This window comes from Cetorhinus maximus, chromosome 3, assembly GCF_964194155.1.
Source record: "Cetorhinus maximus chromosome 3, sCetMax3.hap1.1, whole genome shotgun sequence".
In the NCBI taxonomy this organism is placed as follows: Eukaryota; Metazoa; Chordata; class Chondrichthyes; order Lamniformes; family Cetorhinidae; genus Cetorhinus; species Cetorhinus maximus.
Genome location: NC_135881.1, coordinates 58,653,023 through 58,672,694, shown reverse-complemented (window position 1 = coordinate 58,672,694; position 19,672 = coordinate 58,653,023). Strand labels below are relative to the sequence as shown.

General features: G+C 40.2%; 2 protein-coding genes across 4 annotated transcripts in view; one reads left to right on the top strand and one right to left on the bottom strand.

Annotated features, from left to right (window-relative positions):
- Nucleotides 1-7,882, top strand: part of adam22 (ADAM metallopeptidase domain 22) — a 493,639-nt gene extending 485,757 nt beyond the window's left edge. For all 3 annotated transcript variants that reach the window (XR_013576156.1, XM_078538421.1, XM_078538420.1), the window contains 2 exons: nucleotides 4,888-5,011; nucleotides 6,476-7,882. Coding sequence is in view for 2 of the 3 variants with exons in the window: in XM_078538421.1 (XP_078394547.1) it covers nucleotides 4,888-5,011; nucleotides 6,476-6,496 (145 nt within the window). In the remaining variant the exon portion in view is untranslated. The remainder of the gene's footprint in view (nucleotides 1-4,887; nucleotides 5,012-6,475) is intronic.
- Nucleotides 7,883-15,128: 7,246 nt separating this feature from the next.
- Nucleotides 15,129-19,672, bottom strand: part of gtpbp10 (GTP-binding protein 10 (putative)) — a 33,114-nt gene continuing 28,570 nt past the window's right edge. Inside the window, exons 9-10 of the mRNA XM_078538440.1 lie at nucleotides 18,808-18,931; nucleotides 15,129-17,206 (exon numbers count right to left, since the gene is read on the bottom strand). Of these exons, the coding sequence (XP_078394566.1) occupies nucleotides 16,995-17,206; nucleotides 18,808-18,931 (336 nt within the window). The 3' untranslated portion in view covers nucleotides 15,129-16,994. The remainder of the gene's footprint in view (nucleotides 17,207-18,807; nucleotides 18,932-19,672) is intronic.

Genomic DNA, 19,672 nt, shown 5'->3' with positions numbered 1-19,672 from the left:
ATAACAACAAAGCAAAATTCTTGAAGTCATTCTGAGCCATAAGCTGAATCATCAACAAAATGCTAACTCATTTCAACTCAGAATCTCTGTTATAAAGTGACCTAAAATTCACATTTAAGGAGACAGTATTCCTTACAATAAACTTGCATTTATTAAAAACGTGGTCCATGAGGGCAGCAGTGGGAGAGTTTGAATGCCACTCATAAACTGATGAGTTCAAATCCCAGAGCTGTCAGTCACTGGGACAGTAGAAGGAATTTCATCCACTTACAGCTGCTCAGCTAGATGTAGCACTGAGGTGAGACAAGACGTTCCATCTCCAAGAGGTGAGAAATACGGTCCTATCTTCTCCCACTTATAAATCCCATAGAGAAACTTCAATTTGAAAAAAGTGCTCTTGGTATATATATATTTATTGGCCGCCCTTTAGTGGCCTCAGGCCATGAATTTGCAACCAGATATTGTGGGTCTGGAGTTACAGTTAGGTGCAGCAAGATCCCTTTCCTGAATAACCCAGTAACATGTTCATTTTCTGGGGCCAGCCAGCAAATTAGTATTTTTATTGAAGTCACTTTCACAACCTGCAGTGATGGAATTTGAGCTCCTTGGGTCTGAATTTTACCCCTGCCTTCCCAGCAAGTTATCTTTAAATATGCAGATGTGGCTCCAATGACATAATCGGGCTACGACTGCAATAATCCGAGGCCTGCTTGATAGGATCAGCACGCCATCCCTGCGAATCCAGCCTGCAGACCAGAGGAGCCAGGGCTGGAAACGTGAGTTCATATATTCATTTTTTACAGCTCCTCTGGCCTGTGCAAGGATACAGAGCTTTACCTGCCTTCCCCTTCCTCTGACCACAGGGACATTCCAACCCGCTCCCAAACACTTCCCTGAGTACCAGGAACCATTGCCTTCTGTCCTCCCGCCAGGCAGAATCCCTACTCCAACTTGCTGACCAACTAATCAACCAGCTGCTTTAAAGCACCGCCCGATCCCCATCCGCCTGCATGACTCCTGCTGAGAGTTTAAAATTGACCCTATAATGTCTTTGTTAGCTAGCTATCTGGACTTCCAGCACCATTTCTATGAAAACTACTAGACCCATATGTAATTGTGGATTGCTATTTGGAGACTGGATCTGCTTGTCGCCTTTGTGGAGAAAATAAGAGGGGGAGCATTATATTTTTTTAAAAATCGATATAGTTTACGTAACAAACTAAACTTCATAATTCCCGAGAAGATGAAGTAGATTTTCGTCCTCTCTTCCTGGGTGGAGCAGATCGCCCATCCCTTGTAGAACCCACCCCACTTATATTGCATTGATTTCAGGTGGTGAAGATCCACAAATCTCTTTTTTTATCTCCACCTTGCTAATCTTCCAAATTCCATTTCTTAAAAGGCAGGCAGCCTTGGTCCCAAGCTTCTGCCAGAGACTCCTAGCTGCCTGCAGGGAAGTCGGTGGGCAGAATTTTAACTGCCAAGGAAAGGTGGGCTTGGGTGCGGAGTTTTATCCCCGAAAAGTGGTGTTGGGATCAGGAACCAGACATGATCCCACCCACTTCTGGGTTTGACCTGGGTGGGTTTGCAGACCAGCAAGGAAACCCTGTGCAGCTGTCGGGAAAGTCATCATGATATACAACAGGTAATTAACTTTGAATTTATCCCAGCCAGAATGGCTTTTAACAGCCAGCACACAGGTTTCCCAAGCTCTCTGCATCTTGCCAGGGTCAACATGGCTAGAGCAACAGTGAAGAGTGCTTGTTCAGTGAAACTGACAGGCTGGAAAACCTTCAAACAGTGAAACGTTATAGCTGCAGCCATGCCTTAGGTGAGAGACAAGTGAGGACAGCACTTGTTCTGAGAGAGTATTTTCACTGCTTTACAGGTGATTTCTGACATCTTGGAAGTCAATTCACCTGTCTTGGACTTACTTAGCTTGATCTGTACTTGCCTTCTGTCAGCCATCACTGTGGTACAGGAGCAGCTTGTGCAGCTTCACTTCCCACCTCTGATGCAGAACAAGAGGAGCAGCACCACCAGTACCAAGAGCGGCAGGAACAACTGCAACTGCCTTCTCCTGAGGTATACGCCACTCCGCAGGGCAGAGGGGATGGACACAGAGATCCAGCTTGAAGGAGACAAGCCTCCTAACAGGGTCTCCAGTCCGAGGATTAGCCCCCTCAAAATGTGTGAGTGCCAGTGCCTTCAAAACTCACTGGGAAGTCACAGTGTGGGGGATGGCACCTGAAAGTGGTATGTTGCACACCTTTCCTCACTTCGTGGGGCCCTTGAACCTCTCAGTGCAATATCTCCAGGTTGAAGGGACCACCCTCCCTTCACTTCCTTGACCACTTTTTTCTACACTTACTTGGTTGGAGAAGCTGGCCTCTTCCTCCCATCCTTGGCAAACATCACCTCACTTCAGCCCCTCAGATTCTGCAGCAAGACTTCCAGGTAGGAATCTGAGATCCTGGGGTGCAGCCTTCCCAAGTTTCTTTTCCATTCCTGTGATTGCTTGAGCCATAGGAAGCAACATACAGTTCAGCCATTTTGAACCCTGCTGCGACACCTTTAACTAGAAATCCTTCCCTTGACAGACTTGGCACATCATCATGCCCTCCCTCTTTGATTAGTTGGGAAACCTGGGCTTGAATCTTTTGGTCGGCGTGCGGGGGCAGGCCCCACTCACCGACGCGTAAAATGACACGCAGTGACGTCGGGCGTGCGTCCCAACATCACTGCACGTTATTCCGATCTTCAGTTCGGCAGGCGTGCACCAGAGATGGCTGAGCACCTGCCGAACTGTCAAAGGCCTATTAAGGCCATTTAACAACTAATTAAACTAATTGTCTGGGCTGCCCGTCCAACCTTAAGGTTGGTGGGCAGGCAAAGAGCCCAGACGGCCTTCGCATTTCTCATGAAATCTCATCCACAGGCGGGATAAGGTTTCATGAAGGGTTTATAAATCAAATTTTTTATTAAAATTCATTGACATGTCCCAGCTCTTGTCACTGTCACTGTCACATGAAGGGATATGTCTGAATAACTTTTTCTATTTTTTTTGAAGTTTTCATAATGAAAATACTCTCCCTGAGGCACAGAGCTGACTCAGGGAGATTTCTGTTCTCTTTCGCACACATGCGCCAACTCTCCCTCCTCCACCCACCCGCACATGGAGCACTGAGCGCATCCGGGTGCGCATCATGCTGGGCAGGCCTTAATTCTCCCCCTGGAAATGGGATGCTAATGCAGTGGTTAATTAAAGAACCGTGGCACATCACACTTCAACAACAAATGGATTCCCAACCCATTACCAGCCTCCCCGCTGCATGTAGGTCAGCTTTGTTAAGATTCCACCCAGTGGATCCATGAGAGTGTCCTAGATATGATAATTTACCTCTCTATCTTACATCCCTCCACTCTCCCCACCCACCACTTCACCAAAGATGTACCTGGTCTACTCTTGGCATATCCCCAAAATAAACTAGGGATTCAGCACTCACCAGCAGCACATTGCTGTTCAATGGCATTCCAAAAAACGGACATGTAGGAAAAAAGCAGCTTTTAATGTGTTGCTGTGATTTTGTGTTTATTCAGTGCACCATAAACTGCAACTTCCATTTATATAACACTTCCAACGTAGAAAATGTCTCAAAGTTCTTCACAGAGGCATATGGAAAAAATACCAAAGCTGAGCCAAATAATGCAACATTGGGAAGGGTGTTCAAAAACTTCGTCAAAGAGTGTTCTTTTAGGAGGGACTTTAAAGCACCAGAAGAGCAAAGAGGCAGAGTGGTTAAGGGAGGGAATTCCAGAGTGCTGGGTGCAGGCAGCTCAAAGCATAACAACAGAAGAATAGGGGGAGCTCAGCATCATTCTAAATGTGATTTATGTTGAAAAGACTTAAGCAGTTTAAATGTTTGAAATAACATTTGAATAAAGCCTGGGCTAATAAAGAGGCATACTGCCTTGTTTGTAATTTTCACACCATTGCCAGATTTTCTTCATCAGCTACTTCCAGGTTAAGTAATAGCTTTCAAGCAAGTAAATAATAAGCATAATGCTACCAATGCTGCTTATTTTGAGTTCTGTTGGATACCTTTATGGAATCATAAATTTATTTTGCAGTTCGAGCTTTTCTTTTGCATTCGTTCCTTTGTCTTGACTTGAACCCATGCCTGCAATGGTTGTGTCTGCAATGTTTGCTGCTTGCTTGATTCACTTATCAGGACACAGAATTTCTTGTTTTCAGTCTTACCTTAGAAGTAACTCAGATTGGTCTTTGCCAGATGCATGTAAGCAAAATGATCTTGATTTTTTTTCTCCTTCCTTGCATTACCTAATATGGATGTAAAATGTTTAGCAATCAGCCAGCAGTATGATGTACCAGCCTGGTCTGTAATGATTTAATACAAGTTTTTCCTTTCTCTTATAAATTGTGCCACAAAACATTCCCTGACTGAGGCAATTTATTCCTAAGCCTTTGTTGATTTGGCTCTGCATCACCACCAGATACGAGGGAATTGCTGGCTTGACTTGCCCTTCCTGCAGGAAGCATCTTGTCTCCACTTGATAATTTCCTGGCAGGCCAGCCAAGATCAGCAAATCAGCAGCACCAAACCCCATACCCTTCCACACCATTGTACAGTACTAATGCACAAGGATAACAGAATGCATTGTCACCAGGTTGTCTTGGAATTCCACTTTTTAATCACATAATCATTGCCTAATGATCACAAAAATCAAGAAGAAAAAACATCGCCTTGCAAATTATTTTGGATAGCTTTAACGATACCATACCAGCACTGATACAGATTTAGTACTCTGGCTGTCAATCACTCTAAGATGTCATAGACTGTGTTGATTTTTGGTTTCTCATCTTAGGACTTTGTCTCCTTCCAAGTCACATTCTTCATCCAATGGGTCCATTGCTTCTAGTAGGAAATGCCCATACCCAATGCCACCTCTTCCGGATGAAGAGGCAAAAGTTGGTCGACAAAGTGCACGGGTGAGTAAGATTGTGAAGAGGTGTAAAGGTGCAATCAGTTTCTGTCAATGGGATTTGTATAGCCTTGGTTAAGATGGATACATAAATAATTTATTTGGTCTTGGCTGATTAGTTGGAGCAGCGAATTGGCATGACATATCACAATGAACACCACAAATATCTGCAATCAATACCATTTATTGCCTGAATGCCATTGTTTTGTACAAATATTCCCAGAAAGAGTAACATGCTCATTTCTGAGCAGATATGAGTAATAATAAATCACTTCCTACAACAAGTTAATTACACTAACCATCAGTGAGGCTATGTTTGTTGTATTGCAAACTATAAAACAAATGAATGTGAATTTGGGGGTTGCCAATCCATGACTTATGCCATGATTTTGCTACAGGGCAGGATGAAGAGACTGGCCTCAAGCCTATCTCAGCTGGAATGGGGAAATTGAACCCTATCCTGGTGGCATTATTCTGAATCACACACTAGTTGTCTAGCCAACTGAGCTAACTGGCACCCTACCCCCACCCTCACTGAATTGAATTTGTTTGAAAATAAACATCGTAATTTATATTTATATTAAACCTCTGACTCTTACCTTTAAAAAAACACATTCTGTCTTGCAACATCCAGTACTAATCCTTCTGGTGCATGCATAAGTGAAGAAAACCAGAGGTAAGAAATTAGTAAAATTAACTTCCTGAAATGTTTTTATTCAGACAAAAAGGTGGCAAAACATTTCACCTTCCAAAAGCATCATGTTTGGGTTAGTAAATGGCTATTCTTTTATTAATTGTTTATGGAAGAATATAAAAATAAACTACATCAGAATTCATAATCCTTCAGTCAACACCTCAAACAATATAAAAATACTCAAACTGAAATGGCAACCGGAAGCAACATCAGTAACAGTATTGATTTCTGCTGTTATGCTTTATGATTGGTATGATCAAGGCACATTAAGCAATGCCATTGTTCCAGTTGTTCCAGCTGCATTGGTCGCAAACTGAGGTGTTCCACTTTTCTCTGGAGTGCCAAGTGTACTTGCACAACTGCACACATGTGTAAAATTCAGATAGAACGATGATAATGTGTATCTTTTTCGTCTTTAGATCATATTACAATTTCCAAAAAAATAATCTGCTTTTGCAAGTTATTGAAACACTTCTGTAATTTTAGTCACAATGTATCCAACTTGAAGAAATAGGCTTAAAATACAAAACAGAATTTGAGATCAGCGAAGCTTATTATCCGGGTTTCTGAATAGTAACATTACATTTGTTGACCTGTTAAGCATTGTGATATTGAAAGACTTGAAATGCTGTTGAATTAGGAGCTGGAAAGGATAGAATTCATGCAAATGAAATAGAATTTGTGTAAATAAGTAAGTGTTGCCTTTTTGTTAAAAGATGAATAGTTTTTGTCTCAGTTGTAAAGCCATGCTAATATATATTTCTGTTTCTTCCACAGCTCTGGGAGACCTCCATTTAGGCTTCTATTCAGTGGATCTGAGCAACTAAAGATTTCCATTTTCTTCCACTTTTATAAATGGCAGCCTTATGTCAATGTCTTTTAATTAACAGCTCTCTGGAGCATCAGTGAGGCTTTTGGAAGATTGGAGTTGAAAGTACATACTCTGCTATCTTCAGAGAAAGGCCAGGGCTACTAAACAGAAAATACTGAATAGACTCTGACTCATCGCTAATAAAACAATTGACATTCTGTGATGAAGACTCAGCATTCTTGTGCAAAATACAGCACTGACACAATGATCTGAGGATGGGAACTCATCCTGAAACGAACAATAAAAAAAAAACTTGCCATTTATTCTCATCTGTTATGGTGCTTAGACCTGTGGAAGAAGATTGAGAGAAACCATTTTTCAACAAGGTTCAGTTGAATGCCCCTATGCACACGTTCACTGCAGTGAATAACACTGCATGCATGAATTCCCTTCTGAAACAAATTCCATTAGTCTGTAGCAAACAGGATGCTTGCAGAAACAAAAACAAATGTATGATTTTGCCAAAAGCTGCTTTGGGTTGAGCTTATAACAGGATAAAAACAAATTGCATTTGTAAGGGTTTTGTGAAAAGAAATGGCGTATGCAACTGAAGACCAGAAAGGTCTGTTTCTAATCATATCTTTGATACTTGCAGAAGTGCTTGCTCTGAAAGTGTTTTGTAAATATGTGCAGTTTTTCCATGTTACCTGACAAACATCAACCAATGGATGTTTGTCATGGTAAACTGAAACAAGGTCATATCTGTCTTAATATTACAGTTAATCTGATTGATTTCGTATCTTGTGCAAGGATTGAATCTCTTTTAAATTGTGGCAGGTGCAAATTATCAATAATTTCCTGATAAGCAGGGTGATAATTTAGTTTAATAGAGATCACCAGTATCATAAATTTGTTTAAAATGAGAACTATCGGAATTTGAAATTCATGACTACATATTGTATGTATAGTTGGCAAAATAAACGTATAATGCCAAAAGTTAGACACTGTTACTGAAGAACGGGCTAGGGTGTGCCTTTACTGTCAGTATTTTTTGGCCATACAATATAACTTTGCATCTAGATATCATATATTCATGTTGCAGTTGTTCGATAAACATGATCAATGTTGCACAACTAATCAAATATGCCTTACCCTCCAGCAGGCAATGTGCTCGGCTCAGCTGAATGAACGATTTCCATAACTTTTCTTTTAATAAGAGTAATTAATTCCTTCAGAGACAAATACAACAGCTAGGGAAAAATTCTCAACAGTTAAAAAGCATATCAACAGCATTGTTTTTTACTTACTGCCTGGGTATGAACCAGACATTGTGGTTCTCTGAAACAACATAACTAACATCTTTGAGAAAACGCAAAAAAAACACACAAAATATAAACAAAAAAGAAAAATGCTAATTTATAGTCGTAGAAAGTTATAGTACAGAGGGAGGTTTTCATGTGCGGCAACTCTTTGGAGGAACTGTCAACTTAATCTTATTACTCTGCCATTTTCCCCTCATTCCTTTTTTTCCTTTTAAAAACTATTATAGATGTTCCTTCCATCATTATTTTTTGTAGGGGATTCCAAGAAACCTCTGCATCATTTTCTTCTCTCCTGACCTTACCTGTTGTTCTTTGGTGGTATCTTAAACTAATGCCCTCTGAAACAACCTCACTGACCAGCAGAAACAGTTCTTCCCTATTCATCATATCAAAACCCCTCATAATTTTTGAGCACCTCAGTCAGATTCCCTCCCAACCTTCTTCATTCTAGTGAAACCTCTAGTCTCTCTTTATCCCTGGTGTCACTTTTGTAATTACTTCTGCACCCCATCCATTTCCTTGATACAATATTCCAATTGTAGTCTAACCAATGAATTGTATAAGCTTAGATTTACTTTGCCTTTGTATCCTCTTGTCCTATTTTTAAAATCACAAATTAAGATCGCATGCTAAGCATATATTAACCTAAGGCTGCCCGCAGCAAGGATAAATGGTGATTTAAATTTAGGAAGTTCAAATGCTACAATTCTCTTGAGTCAGTTCAGTTACTAGACTTAAGACTTATTTTTTGATCTTGGATGTGGGTGATGATGCTGGCAAAGGCCCATTTTTACTGTCCTACAATTTGGCCTTTTTGGACCACTGCTTTGCTTGTTGTAATGGTGCTCCGACAGTTTGGAAGGCTTTATCTTGATACTAACATTTCATTTTTAATGACTTACACAAGTTTTGCTTTCTCCAGGTTACCTTTACCAATCACAAAGGATTTGGACAAAGGGTCGCTCAGTCTTTGATACCTCTAGACTCGACTATTTCATTGCTTTCCTAGTTGGCTTCCCATCCTCATCCTTCAGAATCTTCAGCTCATTTAAAACTCTGTGCTTGTATCCTAGCCTGCACCAAGTCTTGCTCACCTATCATTTCTGTCCTTGCTGATCTACGTTGGCTCCCAGTCTGGTAGCACTTCAAATTTAAAATCCTCATATCTGTGTTATCTATTCATTGCCTTATCCCTTCCCCATCTTTGTGATCTCCTCCAACCCCAGCATACCCCCAACCATGGTTCCCCCACTGCCACAAGCTTAATTGGAACCTCCTCTGATGCCTCCCTAAAGTCCTTGTTCCTCTGATGTGGGTCTCTTGCGCATCATCGTTCCACCATTGTTGGCTGAGTTTTCATCCACCTGGGCTGCATGCTCTGGAATACATTTCTTTAACCCTACTGAGTGGCTGACGGAGAACAGCCATAGGTTGTAGTCCATATCGGTGCCAAGGCCATAGGTTAAAAAGAGGGATGAGGTCCTGAAAGTTGAATATAGGGAGCAAGGAAATAAATTAAAAAACAAGACCTCAAAGCTAGTAATCTCAGGATTGCTCCCAGTGCCATGTGCTAGTGAGATCAGGAATAGGAGAATAGACCAGATGAATGCGTGGCTGGGGAGATGGTGTAGGAGGAAGGGATTTAGATTCCTGAGGCATTGGGACTAATTCTGGGGAAGATGGGGCCTGTACAAGCTGGACAGGTTGCACCCAGCAGGACAGGGACCGCTATCCCTGCAGGGGTATTCTCTAGCACTGTGGGGTAGAGTTTAATCTAGATTGGCAGGGGCATGGGTGCCTGAGTAGAGAGACACAAGAGAGGGAAACAAAGATAGGAATGAAAGACAGAATATTAGAAAGCAAAAATGGAAGGCAGAGAAAACAAGGGCTAGCAACAAATAGGGCCATAGTATAAAAAAAATGTGTAAAAATGTTAAAAAGGCAAGTCTAAAGGAACTGTATCTGAATGCACCAAGCATTCGCAATAAGGTAGACGAATTAACAGTGCAAATAGATATAAATAGGAATGATATGATTGAGGTTCCAGAGACATGGCTGCAGGGTGACCAGGCAAAAAGGAACAGGAGGTGGGGTGGAGCTGTTGGTTAAGGATGAAATCAGTGCAATAGTGAGAGAGGACATTGGCTCAGAAAATCTAAATGTAGAATCACTCTGGGTGGAGCTAAGAAGCAACAAGGGGTGGAAAACATTAGTGAGAGTTGTCTATAGGCCTCCAAACAGTAGTGATAAGGTAGGGGATGGCATTAAACAGGAAATTAGAGATGCATGTAACAAGGGTGCTACAGTGATCATGGATGACTTTATATATAGTCTGGGAAACTAAATTAGCAATAATACTGTGGTGGATGAATTCCTGGAGTGTGTACGAGATGGTTTTTTAAACAAGTATGTTGAGGAACCGACTAGGGAACAGGCTATCCGAGATTTGGTATTGTACAATGAGAAGGTTTTAATGAATAACCTTGTTGTGCAGGGTCATTTAGGGAACAGTGATCATAGCATGATAGAATTCTTCATTAGGGTGGAAAATGTAGTAGGCTGATCTGAAACTATGGTCCTAAATCTTAACAAAAGAAATTACGAAGGTATGAGGCGTGAGTTGGCTAAGATAGATTGGAAGGCATTACTATGGATAAACAATGGCTAATATTTAAGGAACGAATGTTTGCATTGCAACAGTTATACATTCCTTTCTGGATCAAAAACACAACAGGAAAATAGGCCCAACCATGGCTAACAAAAGAAATTGAGGATAGTATTAGATCCAAAAAGGAGTCATATAAAGACTCCTAGAAAAAACTGCTAGAAAAAGTAGCAAGCCTGGAGGACCAAGAGATTGATTAAGAGGAAAAAAATAGAGTATGAGAGTAAACTTGCAAGGAACATAAAAGAGGACTTTAAAAGCTTCTCTAAGTATGGAAAAATAAAAAGATTGGTGAAGGCAAATGTAGGTCCCTTACAGTCTGAAATGGGAGAATTTATAATAGAGAACAAAGAAATGGCAGAGCAATTAAACAACTACTTTAGATCTGTCTTCACAGAGGAAGACACAAATAACTTCCCAGAAATGCTAGGGAACCAAGGAGTTAGTGAGAAGGAGGAATTGAAGGAAATTAGTATTACTAAAACAATAGTGCTGGAGAAATTAATGGGACTGAAAGCCGATAAATCCCTAGGAGGTGGCCATGGAAGTAGTGGGTGCATTGGTTGTCATCTTCCAAAATTCTGTAGATTCTGGAACAATCCTGGCAGATTGGAGGGTGGCAAATGTTACCTCACTATTTAAAAAAGGAGGGAGAAAATAACAAATTACAGACCAGTTGGTCTAACATCAGTAATAGCAAAAATGCTAGAGTCTATTATAAAGGATGCGATAACAGGACACTTAGAAAATATCAATGGGGTTAGATAAAGTCAACATGGATTTAGGAAAGGGAAATCATATTTGACAAACCTACTGGAGTTTTTGAGGATGTAACTATCAGAATTGATGAGGGAGAACCTTATGGATGTGGTGTATTTGGATTTACAGAAAGCTTTTGATGAAGTCCCACACAAGAGGTTAGTGTGTAAAGTTAAAACACATGGAATGGGGGGTAATATATTGGCATGGATTGAGAATTGGTTAGCAGACAGGAAACAAAGAATAGGACTAAATGAGTCTTTTTCGGAGTGGCAGTCGGTGACTAGTGGTTTACCGCAGGGATCAGTGCTTGGGGCCCCAGCTATTCTCAATATATATCAATGATTCGGGTGAGGGAACCAAATGTAATATTTCCAAGTTTGCTGATGACACAAAACTTGGTGAGAATGTGAGTGATGAGGAGGGTGTTAAGAGCCGTCAAGGCAAGTTAGACAGGTTGAGTGAGTGGGCAAATGCATGGCTAAGTGTGTAGTTACCCACTTCAGTAGGAAAAACAGAATGGTAGAGTATTAGTTAAAAGGCGATAGATTGGGAAATGCTGATGGACCAAGGGACCTGGGTGTCCTTGTACACCAATCACTGAAAGCAAGCATGCAGGTGCAGCATGCAGTTAAGGCGAATGGTATGTTGGCCTTCATTGCGAGAGGACTTAAGTACAGGAACAAGGGGTACGCAGCTTTACAGGGCCTTGGTGAGACCACACCTGGTGTATTGTGTGCAGTTTTGGTCTCCTTACCTAAGAAAGGATACTTGCCATAGAGGGAGTGCAGCGAAGGTTCACTAGATTGATTCCTGGGATGGCAGGATTGTCATGTGAGAAGAGATTGGGCCAACTAGGCCTGTATTCACTGGAGTTTAGAAGAATGAGAGAACATTGAAATGTATAAAATTCTGATGGAGTGGATAGACCTAGATGCAGGGATAATTTTTCCTCTGGCTGGGGGGTTCTAGAATAAGGGGTCACAGTCTCAGGATACAGGGTAGACCATTTAGGACTGAGATGAGGAGAAACTTTCTTACTCAGAGGTTGGTGAACCTGTGGAATTCTATACCACAGAAGGCTGTGGAGGCCAAGTCACTGAATATTTTCAAGAAGAAAATAGGTTTCTGGACTCTAAAGATGTCAAGGAGTATGGGGAGAGCGCAGGAGTACAGCGTTGAGATAGATGGTCAGCCATGATCATATTGAATGGCGGAGCAGGCTTGAAAGGTTAATGACCTACTCCTGCTTCTAGTTTCTATGTTAATGGCCACTTAAGGGCCTCAATAGGCCCAAAGGCAGGCAAGTTGTCTGATGACTCCCCAGTGCCCCTTAAAATTTCAGACAGGTGGTTGGGTGTGGTGGGGGAGGGGGGGGTGCTGGTGGCAGGAAGCCTCCAGAGGGTTGTGAATGCTCCATCATTGAATACATTTAAGGCTGGGTTAGACAGATTTTTAGGCTCTAGGGAATCATGGGGTACAGGGAATGGGCTGGGAAGTGGAGTTGAAGTCCAAGATCAGCCATGATTGTACTGAATGGTAGAACAGGGTCGACAGGCCATGTGGTCTTCTCTTGCTCCTATTTCATGTCCTTGTGACTCACCATTTTCCTCTCCTCCTTAAAACCTACCACTTTAACCAAGCTTTAGCCACCCATCCTAACTTCTTCATTTTTTTTCTGCATAACGACTCAATATAATAGTGAACTGTTGTACTTAGTAGCTGCTTATTTATAATCTTCAGTTGAATAATTTGTGGGTAATTCTCAGTGTATTTGTAATGTTTGTGTAAAATCACTACTAATCGTGACTGTCCATTCAGACAGGCAAGTATTTGAGACAATCTCTGATTATTCTTATATGAAATATTAAGCTAAGGATTTTGAATTGATAAATTGTGTGATTAAGCCCCAAACTTCCTCAGGTCAGGATCTTGGCAGTTAAACTGGGATCACAGTTTATGCAATGGCACACTCTAGCACTGATATACTAGGTCCCGCTTGAGCTTGAGGAGCAAAATCTCTCGATGTTTGCAGTGTCAACCTTCTTGCTCTACCCCTGATAATCATTTGCCTTGTAAGGGTCAGATGGGTACAACCAGATCTCCATTGTTTTCCAAGTGGTTGTTCAATCTCCCACCGATTATAGTGGGAGACAAATGGAACCCCACATAGATTTCAGGTCCTACAGTTTTACATCAAATAAAGGATAGGTACATAATGTCAGTAGTTTGAGCAATTTTTAAATTGCATATCATTTAGTGGCAGCCACATGAACATAATTGTGCGGTCGTATAATTCAAATTATTATTGGTTCTATCATTGGATTCTCTTTATTTCTTGAACCTACTGACATATATTGGCCATATCAGAATGCTTCAGTTGAGTGTGATTCTACTAATGCTATTATACTTTGACTGATTTGTTTTCAGAGTGCTATGACATAATTGCAATCTTTCTGCTCACACTTTTTGAGAGGTTTAGTGAGATGGCAAAAAAAAGGTCCAGAATTTACAGAAGAGCTGCTCCTATTCCACCACTGAACCTTTAGCAGACACGTCATTGACACAAACGGGTAGTCTGCTGCACTTTCACAGTGTGCAGTGGGGGAGCACCTCCAAGTAAGTTCCAAGCAAACATTTTTGTGCTTTTGGTGTTGTAAGTGCTGTGACCACCCACTCCATCAAGGATTTTTTTTTTTTGAGTTTTTTTTTTTAAAAATGCTTCTGATCACCTCTTCATTTGCAAAAAGAGTTCTCGCATCTTCCAGAAAGTGGGTTCATAATTTAATTAGTTTTAAGGGTAGGCAGGAGATTTCACCGGTTAGCAGTGCAGATGAGAAATGTTCAGCTTGTGCTGACGGTAGGCGAGGTTCTTTCAGCCACCTATACTGTTCATTTGGGATTTAATAAAAAAAAAGATTTTGTCCCAAAATCAGTTTCATCAAATACAAGCAGACAGGGTGGCCTGGATCAATTGCAGCATTTGATTTTCATTATCAGACTTGGCAAGTGGTACTTAGGCCCACTCACTGGTACAGGCTGAATACAGAAAATCAATTTTTCCACTTTCATTCAGATATGACAGTCAGCTATAATCCTTGTATTGCACTGCATCACTGTTATCGACATGTGGTGTGAATTTGTATATGTAGAAGTAGCTAGCTTTGTAGATATTAAAATGATATGCCATTATATAACACAAGGTACATTTCTGTGAAACAATTAGAATGGCTAAAAATTTCTATTTGATACTTTATTATTACAGGGTATTGAAAGTATATGATAACTTGTCTCTTATATTTTCAGCCAGACTGTACTCTTTACACCAATCCATAATACTGTAAAATATTGTTTGAAATTTACCATATACTCTGCATGTCAAAAAGGTAACAAGGTCACGTCACCTTATAATTTATGAAATGTCTTTTTTTAAAATATCAGCTTCAATATTTGTCTTTGGCTATAGTGTTGTAGATGCCATTGTAACAGGCCGGCTGTATTCTTAATGTCATTGAGTGAGAAACAGTTGAGGTAACACTTAATAAAAATGTTGCCATTTACATTTCTTCACTTTTCAGTCCATTTTACACTCACTTCATATGCTTTTATGAAACAGTTATAGAATGTAGCACCAATTAAAGAATTGTATATTACTTGCTGGCCATGTGTTGACCTAGAAAAAGCTCATTTTCTTTGGCTGAGTATTAAGCTTCTATTAACCATGTACATTATCACACTGTTGTACATAATGCGACATTTGAGATTAATTCTCATGCTTTTCTGAAACAATAATTGTAATATATTATCTTAATAAAAATTTACTTCCAGTTAACTTGGATCTACTGACTTGCATGTTAATGACATTACCACCTCTGAAATGGAATGCTGTTTTTATTTGGTTGTTCAATAACAGTTGCAAATGATGTTTTTAACTTGCTGCCCAGACATGAAGCTTGTGGGTCAGCTGCCCATATAGAACCTGCCTGACATTCATGGCTAAATGTTAATTAAATATGACTGGATCTTCCATGGCATTGTTAATAGATTTATACAGGTTAGCTTTTTACTGCTGTGTTGGTAGCAGGTACTTAGTCATCATTCCCAGAATTGAAACTCAGAATAGGCTGGGACAGTGACCTTTATTTTATGTTTACTGTTCAGTCAAGCACAGTGTAATATATACCATGGAATGTCTAATGGTGCCCCTTACTGGATTTAGAGTGAGGTTTCTAGCGTTTACTGTGGTTTCCCCTGCAGCCTGAACATGACACCAATTGCTGCAATACTATAAATTTATTAAAATAATACATTACATACCCCAGCAGAAATGCACGCAGACTCTAACAGAGATTATCAGGTTAGCCTTAGGAAAGTACCCAGCAGCTTTCCACTATCTCTGCTGAAGCTACTGGGGTAATACTCTTCTATCAAATGATATAAAGAGAAAGCTTAGATAGATTAATGAGGGTTAACATATGGGTGTTTCATTATTTTTATTCATTACTTTTGAAACACATTAAAACATGTCCTTCAAACCATTCCTGTATGGCCCCCCTTTGTTGTTGCATTCTCTGCTGCCCGCCTGCAATTCCTTCCTAGCACTCTTGCTGCTGATAATTCTCTTCTTCATGCCAATAGAGTACAGCTATAGTATTCATCATAAACTTCTCCTTTTCCAAGTTGAGAGTATCAAAGTCACAATTCCAAACTATCTATTGTCATGCAATATCAGTTTTTAGAAATTTTGGTTGGTGGGACTACAAGGCCTCAATTGTAATCCTCCCCCAACAAGTAGGATAGGGTTGGTTGAGGGGTAAAGATGCTGAAAAAAGCAAACATTTTTACATGAGTTATAATGATCTAGAATGTATGACCTGAAAAGATGGTGGAAGCTGACTCTATAATAATTTTCCAAAATAAAAATAGATATATACACAAAAAGGAAACATTTGTAGGCTACAGGGAAGGAGCAGAGAAGTGTAGCCAATAGATGGTTCTGGCACCATGGGTCAAATAATCTCCTTTTGTGCTGTATGGTTCCATAAATTCATAGTTCGTAATGAACTGAGGAAGTACCTGCAAATGTAACAACTTTAATGATATCAGGTCTCAAAGATTGACTTGCAACTAATCCTACCACCTTTCCTCTAGCCCTGACCCCCATGAATCTAACTGCAGCATGGGATACTGATTTAAATAGTGCAGGAAAAAAGAGACGTGCTGTTAAAGCTTTTCGTCTTGTACTTATCAGGAGAGTTCACAAGAGTAACAATAGTAAAGGAAACCACAATTTATAGTGCATGAGAAGAGAGTGCTGAGTGGTTGGCACGTGGACTCTGATTGGTAGAGGCATTACCATGGAGGATACACCAGGGAACAGTTAACTACCAAGCTTTTGTTCAAATTCAAACAAGGCACCGATTCTGATTTGTCAAGGCATTACCATGGAGAATGAACCAAGGAATAGCTGTCCTCCAAGCTCCTGTCTGGTTGAAAAAGATGCAACGAATCAGCACTCTCTTCTCATGCAATATAAATTGTTGTTCCCTCTTCTATCAGTATTCTTGCGAACTGTCCTGCCTGATGATGCAGGATGAAAAGCTTCGACAGCATATTCACTTTCTTCAGCTATATTCAAGTTCAGTACTGCCAAACAACTATTTAATTTAAATATATTCATGAGCCTCTCAGCTCTCCAATGTGGAAGACTCATACTAATAACTAGCAACTTTACAAGTTCTAGGTACATTTGAAAGTGTTTAAACGTAAACTCTGCAGTTTTTCAAGGTGGTACTGTTCATTTTCTACATCATCTTGAACATCTAATGATTTTCGAATGCAGTTCTTCAGTTCTTCAATTCCATATTCAGTCGAAGCAGAGACTGGGATTATGTGGTTAAACTGGACCGGTCTCAAGGGAACCATCTCTTCTGGTAATAAATGATAGAAAGCTGTAGTGGAACAAGAAAAGTAAATCAAGATATAAGATAAAAACATTTTCTTTTTAGTCAACAAATCTAATGACAGAATTTGAATTCAAGAACAGAAATTTGTAAGTTACTGAAAATTATTTACTAAACAATGGTGAAATCTAGAACTTAACACCAGATATCCAACAAAACTTTTTGTTTGTACCATGTTTTCAAACAATGTACATTTAATGCAGTTAGCAGCAGTTTCTGGTGTGATTTTGTCTAATGACTCATACACACAGCTAATATAATGCAATAGGTAGGTGGAGAGTTTTACATTTAGTACAAAGATGTTTCTGACTTGAAATGAAAAGCCACGTACACAAAATTAAAATCCTTTACCAAACAATGAATGGTTGGAATAAGACTATAAGTCTCCCAGTTATTCTCCAGAAAATAGATTGCAAGATTTCATTAACTTTTTTGGTACAGCTGCTAAACAGTAACCACTATCCTAATAAATGTGTCCAGTCCAATTTTAAATCAAATTCAGTCCAATTTGTTGCAGTAAGCAACTGATGTGCATGGGTTTGTAAAATGCATGGTTCAGAAGAGCAAAGACCAGAAAAATCTTGTTTCAGAAACTTTTGCCAAAAATGTTAGTGTGAATGTTAAGCAGAATTTCCCCTTTTACACATTTTTCACAGCAACTATTAAAAGGAGAAACTTCACATCCAATGTTCCTAGTTTGCTTATTCTCAAGAGGGAATTCAATGATATACGTTTAGTGAAAGCCCCCAAATCAACTCTTGTTTCGGAATTAATGCAACAGTTCATAGATGTCTCTAAAATTGCATACATCCTCATTTTTAAAAGGAGTGGAATGTTTGATTTTTGAAGTTTGTTAAAAATCAGATAGTCTTAAAATTACCAGGATAGATTTTCGTAACCACCATCCTGTTAACATCAGAGAAAGGCAGTAACCTCAAAATGGGGCTAGCAGCCATACCTGTTATCATCAGCAATGTGGCAATGCTGTTTGAAAAGGGTCAACAGTCCAAAACATCTGCATGTTTCAGGCAACAGGCCTTTTAGCATGAAAATCAGACCTAATAATGTAAAAAGGACCCTGATTGGCATTTGGTGCCATGCATACTCCCACCTGTTCCATGAGTTATGCAATCTGCCAAAGTTGAACTCCTCCAGGGCCCATAATAGGTAAATAATTTGGGATGGTACTGTCTCAGGACACCCCTGGTGCAATTTGCCTTGCTGGCGGCTGCCCCTTGAGGTTTCAATCTGAACAACTGCAATGGGACGTCTGTTTGGCGCCTCACAGCTCGCCTTTTAAATTTAAATGAGCCAGGGCCTCAAAATCCTGGTCGTATATTCAGCGCCAGAATGGACAGACAATCAGTGCCCTACAGAAGTCCATCGGCCAAAAGTCAAAATCAACCCCACAGAGGTAAACATCAGCTGTTGAGTGTGATGTCCCTACTTATACAATTAACTGGAATGGAGAACTTAATTTTAAATTTTAAAAAATTACTCATTGACAACAATAACATATTCAAATATTGATCTGCAAAGGCTCCTGGGTCGAATGGGTTTTGTGCTGTACAATCTGTAGTTCTAATTACCTTGAGGCTGCTGAAGTTGTTGCATCAGTTCTTTAAACTTCTCTTCAGCATTCTCCAAATCCATTTTGTTTACAGCTAATAGTGCAGGCTTCGATAAAAGCTCTACCTTATATAGCTCCAACTCCTGAATATGAAAGATAATGGTCAGTAAGATGTACAATATAGTCCACTAAACTGGACTGCTGAAATTTTGAAACTCACTATACTCTAAACTGAAAAACTGCAGCAGAAACAAACAAGACATAAAAGCTTTATGCTCAGTGATCTGGCATTCCTAGTTTCTGGTAAATCCATGGGATTAGGTTTCCCAGTAAGAGTTTCCTTTTATTTATGTTCTTTTTGGAGGAAAAAGTACAAGCAAATTGTTGTTTCACCTGGAAGGAGTATTTGGGGCCTTGGATGGTGAGAAGAGGTGGTAAAAGGGAAGATGGTGCATCTCCTGTGCTTGAATGGAAATGTGGTGTGGGAAGGAGACGCTGTGTTGGGGGTAAATGAGGAGTGGACCAGGGTGATGCAGAGGGAGTGCTCTCTTTGGAAGGCTGAAAGGGGAGGGGAGGGAAAGATGTGTTCAGTGGTGGCCTCTCACGCAGTTTTCTCCTTTCTCTCAGAAACATGATGCAGTGAAAGGTGTAATAATCTCATCTCTGCCTGACTATGAACAACGTATCACAGAGGACGAGTAGTGCTGGGTCACTTACAAACACACTTGTATGATTATGCCACACCAGCCCCCACCCGGTTCCTTCCCCCACAATCTTTCATGCTTGCCTCCATGCTAAATTGTGCAGAAATCTACAGCAGAAACTCAAGTCACCAAGCTTTCCACTCCTTGGCATTCACACCAGGAGTGAAACATTTGGAAGCA